Here is a 7,930-nt window from a genome sequence, read left to right as displayed (position 1 = left end):
GTATATATATATCTCGCCACATCCACTGACTCACGGATCAACTCCTTACAATCAAAGTCCACCAAGACAGCCCAAATCTGCAGGTAACCGAAATCTAACCCCCTCTTACAGCCTTGTTCGTTCTAGGAACCTAGGCATGGTTCGTCAATAAATTTTCTCTATCTTTCTCCGTCCATTACTCTAAAAAATCACCCTTAAAACCCAAACCGAACAGCGTTAACATTGTTATAGGCCAAATAAAAGATCCTAACTTTTTGGTGAATTCTAAATATATACTACGAATTTTTTATTTTATGAAAACCTAATGCTCATCTTTATCTTATCTTCCCTGATTTACCGCATTTTGTATCCCTTCTCTTGAACAATCGTTCTGCTTGCACTTTTTTATGTTGTATTTTAGCAATATGAACTGTCATAAATCGAAAGTGCAACATGAAGTGGGGAATTTTAGCTTCTTCTTTTTTATTTTTTTCCTTCCCTTTTCTTTTTGGCAATATGAGTTGTCATTGAAGGCTTCATTGGATACTTGGATATGTTTGGTATTTAGAAATAGCTCTGTTATTCAAATTCTTGAAGAGGTCCTTCCGTAGATTGTTTTGAAGAGGCACAATGTTGCCTGCCAAAGTATATTCATGAAAAAAAACAGCCTTTGTTTGGTTATCCTCTTAGAAATATTTTCTCCAAAATTTGTAACTATTTCGTCATTCGTGTTTTTCCGTCTTTAGTGATTTTTTATAAGGTTTTTTTACTTATTTTTTATTTTTTGGATGTATATAATGTGCCTCTATTTAAAAAGTAAGAGTTTGTTATTAAGTATAAAAAATTCACTAAAAACGAAAAAAATATGCAAACTTATAAATCTCTTTATTTCAAAAACATACTACTATCTCAAAGCGGACAACCAAAACTTTTTTCGATGAAGTATATAGAGAGGAACGTTTTCAAACTTTGATTTTTGCTTGAATTGTTTTGGAGAACCGGAAAATCTTCTCTATTATTATTATTATTATTATTTTTCCTTAGACTGGTAGATGTCTTTCAAAAACAATTGTGCATTTGACTAACAATCGCTGTGATCCATATGGGTGCTATGGTCCATTTTTAAAGTGAATATATATATTTTTTGCAGGGTACACACAAAAGTAGCTCAGCAACATTGTTTCCTTGCATAAGATGAAACGTAAGGTTAGTTTTATGGGCACCAACTCTTTGTCCACTTATTCTGTCCTTTATCGCATTATACATATAAGTACATAATTGGTGTGGGATGTTCTAGGATAAATGATAAGTTGATAACATGAAGAAAAAAAATCCGACGTGGTGCAGCAAAGCATTCTTCATAAAGCTACCAATTTTATTGTCATTGGCTGTCATTTCTTTTTTAGCAATATGACCTGCCATTGCTAATATGTTGGGTTGGAGTTTGTTTGTTTGAGCATCACATATTGTATACGTTTGAGAAAAGAAAAAGTTAGCTCAGAGCAAAATGTGGTGGATCAATTCGTGATTGCACTATTTCATCTGTTTTCCTTTCGAGGCTTTTGCCTCTTTATGTCACTTGACTTTTATTTCTCTAAACTTTGCCAAATTAAGGAGGGAAAAAACTTGCATATGGGAATTGTGTGTGTAGGCTTTTTTCTAATTGTTTTGTATGCTTTGTATTCATTTTACTGTCATCAATGAAGCATATAGGGATTAAAAGTATTTTCAAAACTTTATCGATGCTATTATTTTAACTCCTTGACGTTGTTATTGAAAACGAAGTCCTGAAGGCTCATACATGGAAACAAAAGATTGATCCATTATTCTTGAAATGCTTCTCTCTTCTCCCTGTAGAGTTTAGTAGTATATGCTCTGTGAGGATTGGATGTTGTAAAGTAGTATTATTTCATTTGTTCATAATCAAAATCACTCGGCGTGAATTAGAGTGTTTGGAATTATGTGAGGCTTATTTTAGCAGATTGATTTGGGAGCATAACATTATGCTGTTTTGGTTGTAAATAGAGAACCCACTACGTTGATTTTCCAGTTGATCTATATTGTTTTAATCCCTTAAATCAACTTCCTGTTGCTGAAACGAGATGTGACCAACATCAAGCGTAATTTCAAGCATCATCAATTGAGTTGTTCGTGGTCAGTACTGATTGAGGTAACCTATATTGAAATGATTCGGATTGACATTGGTTCACTTTATGGTTTGATTTTCTTTGGAGTGCCTTTAGGCACAGGTCATGCACTATTTTAAGATAAAGGGAAGAAAAAGAATCCATGTATAATGACTTATGCTGTTCTCCATGCCTATATAGCAACGTAGAACGACATCGACTGACAGGAATTGAACACACACAATAGTCTTAGAAACCATCTCTCATCGTCCAAAATATTTGCATTAAATACCTATGAAGCCCATGATTCGAACATTCTCGTGGTAATAACTTACTTTAAAAAGTCATCCTATTCCACCCCTCATTCTACAATACCATACCCGTTGGATAAAGCTCAAGTGCAACTGTTTCCTCTGTCAGTCTGTTGTATTCTAGTACTCGTATAATCAGTTTATATGATTCTGCGAATTTTCCTCTTAGCTTACTGAGGAAAAAATGGCTGGAAAAGGAGAAGGGAAGGCAATCGGGATCGATCTCGGAACAACCTATTCATGCGTGGGGGTTTGGGAGCACGATCATGTTGAGATTATTGCAAATGATCAAGGAAACAGAACGACGCCATCTTATGTTGCATTCACCAATACACATCGTCTAATCGGCGATGCCGCGAAAAATCAAGTCGCTGCGAACCCTACAAACACTGTTTTCGGTATGTTCTAAGCTCTGATTTTTGAGCTATTTTTATCCAATTACATGCATATTCTTTCTTGCTTCTATTGCACGCTTCATGCCTTATCACAATGGTTAACATATTTGGGGACCACAACTGTTTGTCCCTAACGTAACAAAAAAAAAAACTGTTCGTCCCAAAATGTAAAATTTTGGTGGCTAAAAACATTTGGAGACCACATTCCACCGTCAAGGCAATTGAGTAGAAAGCCCAGTCAATGGAAGTTAAAAAGAGGCTTCTAGCTACAAAATTTTGAAATTGTCTCCGGAAGTGGTCCTCTAGAGACGGAACTGCATTTCGTGATTTTTGTTAGTGAACAAAGGAAGATCGAAACTGTCATGTGAGGTTAGGGCTTTCGAAAACATGCATCAATTACCTTAGCAGAAGATCAAATCCATGTTATGGGAACCTATTTGTATCCGATCAAGGAGAGAGGTTGTCGAAAGATCAAATTGAGAGTAAGAGATCTCCGAGACAATCGTCTAGGGCTTTTGAGGTCTCTGAGAAAGATTTTTGCTTGGGTTGGAGAGACAGAGTGCTTTTCCAGACTCTTGGATATTTTAAAACTAAAGGGAAAATAAACAACTTTTAAATCCTAAGATGTACATTCGAGACTTGTAAACATTTTAGAATTCCGTCTCTAGTTGTATTGTGTTGTTATTTATATGTTAATCTGTGGAAATAGAACCTTCACTTGCTTTAATGCTTGCTATATCTTAATTATGCATGTCGTTTTACATGGGCAGAAGAATGAGGGGCCCTCTGAAAAATTGGTTGATAATCTTTTACAATTTTATCACTTACTCAAAAAATATAGAAAGATGGAGCAATTTTACTCGCACTATATAATTTGGCCCAACTTTTGTTTTGGTAATGTTTTCATCTTTTATGTATTTTTGGTAGATTCACATTTACTTTTTTTTATTGATCATTTGTCTTGAGTCTCTTGACGAGAGAAGTCTAAAATGTAAGAAATTACGAACAAGGAAAAAAAAAAGTTAGCTAAAGATGAAAAGAGTTTGAAATAGTTAACTTGTTTGTCTTTAGTGTTGTCTTATATGAACTTTTTTTCTTTAAACTTTGGCTTCATTTGGTTTTACTAAAGAGTTATCTCGATAGCTTGATTTTGAAAATTGTAGAAGCTTAAAGTCCTCACAGGGCTACTAAAAATGACTTTGATTTTCAAAACAGTTTTTGTTGGTGCCAAAACTCTAGTGCACAAAAAGCTTGTACCATGTGCAGTGTATAAAACTTTTATGCGTTGGAGTTTTGGCATCAACAAAAACAGTTTTGGCATTATCACTACCCGGTTTGGGTTTATGTGGAAAAAAATGAGCCCTCTTCTTTTCGGGGTTAACTCATAGTAGACTGCTTTTGTACATGCTATAACTCCGTATTAAATTAGGAGCAGCTCCTAATTATAAATAAATTTAGAGGTTCAAAGCTCAAACCTTATTTGGCTTATCAGTTGCCTCAAACGGCCCTTCCTACATCACTACTGCTTGATTGTAGCCTGTGCCCTGTAAGGAATGTGATTCCTTTTGAAACAATGTCTAAACTAGCGGCCTTTAGATTCACATACAATATAATACATGTTTCGTTGTATCCATTTTCTATGTACATTGTTATAGCCTTTTAGATCTTTAATATCTGTATCGAGTTTCTCATTGGTTGTTGAAATTTTGGTGTGTTTTTCTAGATGCTAAGCGTCTAATTGGAAGAACATACAGTGACGCTTTTGTTCAGAGCGACATGAAGCTATGGCCATTCATGGTCACACCCGGTCCAGACGACAAACCCATGATTGGAGTAACATACAAGTCCACAGAGAAACAATTCTCTGCCGAAGAAATCTCCTCAATGGTCCTCGTAAAAATAAAAGAAATTGCAGAGGATTACCTCGGCACCACTGTAAAAAATGCTGTTGTCACTGTCCCCACCTACTTCAACGATTCTCAGAGACAAGCCACCAAAGATGCCGGAGTCATCGCCGGTCTTCATGTCATGCGGATAATCAACGAGCCAACTGCGGCCGCCTTAGCTTATGGTCTCGGCAACAAAGCCAGTAGCACCGGTAAGATAAACGTGCTCATATTTGATCTCGGGGGTGGAACATTCGACGTCTCTCTACTAACCATCGAAGAGGGTAAAATCGAGGTTAAAGCTACGGGTGGGAATACTCATTTAGGGGGTGAGGACTTTGATAATAGAATGGTGATCCATTTGGTTCAGGAATTCAAGAGGAAGCACAAGAAGGATATTAGTGGGAATCCAAGAGCTTTAAGGAGGTTGAGGACTTCTTGTGAAAGGGCTAAGAGGACTCTTTCGTCGACACCTGAAACTATGATAGAGATCGATGCGTTATATGAGGGGATTGATTTTTGCACGACTGTTACTCGGCCCAGGTTCGAGGAGCTGAATATTGATTTGTTCAGGAAGTGTATGGAGCCAGTGGAGGAGTGTTTGAGGGATGCAAAAATGGACAAGAGCAATGTCGACGACATTGTTCTTGTTGGTGGGTCCACTAGGATTCCCAAGGTCAGGCAACTGTTGCAGGATTTCTTTTATGGGAAGGAGCTTTGCAAAAACATTAACGCTGATGAGGCTGTGGCTTATGGTGCTGCGGTTCAGGCCGCAATTTTGAGTGGTGAGTGGAATGAGAAGGTTCGGGATTTAGTGCTGCTCTTGGATGTCACTCCGCTTTCCCTCGGTTATGAAGCTTATACTGGGGTTATGAGTGTTATGATTCCAAAAAACACCACAATTCCGACAAAGAAAGAGCGGGAGGTAACTACTTTTGAAGATAACCAAACCGCTGCTTTGTTTAATGTCTATGAGGGAGAAAGAACTCAAGCCGGAGACAACAACATCTTGGGCAAATTCACGTTGTCTGGAATTCCTCCAGCTCCTAGGGGTGTCCAAAAAATTGGTGTCTGTTTTGACATTGATGCGAATGGTATTCTGAATGTATCTGCAGTGGATAAAGGTACCGGACAAAAGAACAAGATCACGATCACAAATTACAAGGGTAGGTTGTCGAAGGAGGAGATTGAGAAAATGGTGCAGGAGGCCGAGAAGTACAAATTTGAAGATGAGGAGCACAAGAAGAAAGTGGGGGCAAAGATTGCGTTGGAGAATTACGCTTATAACATGAAGAACACCATTATGGATGAGAAGAAGGGCGCCAAAATTCCTTCGGCTGACAAGAAGACGATTGAAGCTGCGTTAGATCGGGTGATTCAGTGGTTGGATGGGAACCAGCTCGCGGAGAAGAAGGAGTTCGAGTATAAGTTGAAGGAGTTGGAAGGGATTTGCAACCCTATAATTGCTAGGATGTACTAGGGTGCTGGAGGTGGCCCTATGGGTGGAGGAGTGGATGAGGATGGTCCTTGTCTTGGTGGTGGTACTGGTGGAAGCAGAGCTGGACCTAAGATTAGGTTAATTAAGATGCTACAATCTTCAGTTTGAGGATTTCAGTCATTTATCTGTGTCGTGTGCAAACTGTATGCATGTGGTATGTTTTGGGTATTTCCTCGTATTCTTTTCTGTTTTTGATTTTTGGTTTTGCTTCATGCAAAATTATTTTTGCTTCTTTGCTGTGTCATTGCCTACAACTAGATGGTGAAAGTGTTATGTGAGAAAGTTATCTTCATTTGTTTTTGCCAGTAAGATTATGGGATTACTACTCTTTTCTCAAACGAGTATGTGTTGGTCAGGTGGGATTGCTACCAGCAATAAGTAAACAAGTTCTCTTCATAAGGTGTAACTTTCTTATCTCAACTCAAGCCACCACACTATCTGACCTCAGTTCACATCGTCAAATAAACAATCTATTAGGCTTACGCCATCATGCCTAACTACTACGCCTATGGCATGACTTCAAGACCTCTGGGAATATTTGTGCATTGGCTTAAGATCCATGCCGGATAGAAACATCTCGAACTCTAAGTTTCACGACAACCACATTACTATTTAATCATTTGCATGATTGATCACAATAATTCAGGGTTCGTGGCCAATGAGTCAAAATAAGTACAACCACTTAGTTCACGTAGAATAAATGACAATCAGTAAATTTCATGACAAATTGACAATTGACAATTTTAATACCTAAAATGAATAGACTAATTCTAAAATTCTGAAATTCCAGCGTAGTAAATATTATCAAATTTGGATAAACTTTTATTTTTTGTGAAAATCCTAATTCTCACGTTAAACGAGGTAAAAATGAGTTTTACAAAACAGCAACGAATCTTCCATAACTGCATAGCGCAACCATCTTCGAAAAATCATAACTAAATCCATCGATATCTAATCGAGACAAAGTTTATATGGAAATTGCTTAGAATTATGTTACCTACAGGCTACAACTTATGTGTTTTATTCGAAGTCTATAATTCCTTCGTTAAATACGATCAGATAAAAAAGCATTTAGAGAGAGAGAGGGAGAGGGAGGTCTTAAAAAATTTGACTCTCTCTTGATTTGGTTAAATACTTGAGTGGAACTCAATTTAATATGGGTTTGAGTCTCGAGTGAATTTTTGGGGGTTGTAATATTCTTTTTTTGAGAATCAATAATAATTAACTTTGACTTTCTTAATTTTTTGCAAACTTTCATCCTAATCAAACAAATTTGAGGGGAAAAAACTTTTTCCACTTTCCATTGTTTTTTTTCTTGCTAATCAAATGGATCATTAAGGAAAAAGAAGGGAAAAAAGAAAAGAAAAGAAAGTGGAAGAAAATTCAAAGGGAAATAGGAGGAAAATTTCGGTATTCATAATTTTCTCTCTTTTCTTTCGAAGAATGGTACGAGTAAAGGAAAATTTGGGACTGGGTAAATTGAGCAAGGATAGGATGGTAAACTTCTCAGATTGTAAACTTCCCGCCGAAAATTGTCATGCCGGAGAGCCATCGATCGGCCCATGACTGATTCAGGGCTTCTTGGGTGTTGAAGGGTCAGTTTTTGGGGATTTTGATCCAATGGCTCAAATTCATGTACAATCCTCAACATTTGCTTACTTTAATCTCTCCCTCCGCTTCTCGACACTCCAAAGCGCTCTCTCTCTCTCTCTCTGTATATATATATATATATATA

The 7,930-nt window shown here is 37.2% G+C and overlaps 1 protein-coding gene across 1 annotated transcript; it reads left to right on the top strand.

The window, feature by feature from the left end:
- On the top strand, window positions 1-6,496 carry LOC131314416 (heat shock cognate 70 kDa protein 2-like). Its single transcript, XM_058343017.1, has 4 exons — window positions 1-83; window positions 1,130-1,185; window positions 2,586-2,814; window positions 4,535-6,496. The coding sequence occupies exons 2-4, from the start codon at window positions 1,174-1,176 to the stop codon at window positions 6,175-6,177; spliced, it is 1,884 nt and encodes a 627-aa protein (XP_058199000.1). The 5' UTR covers window positions 1-83; window positions 1,130-1,173; the 3' UTR covers window positions 6,178-6,496.
- Window positions 6,497-7,930: the final 1,434 nt, after the last annotated feature.

This window comes from Rhododendron vialii, chromosome 13a, assembly GCF_030253575.1.
Source record: "Rhododendron vialii isolate Sample 1 chromosome 13a, ASM3025357v1".
NCBI lineage: Eukaryota > Viridiplantae > Streptophyta > Magnoliopsida > Ericales > Ericaceae > Rhododendron > Rhododendron vialii.
The sequence above is the reverse complement of the archived record's forward strand: the minus strand, read 5'-3'. Positions and strand labels throughout refer to the sequence as shown.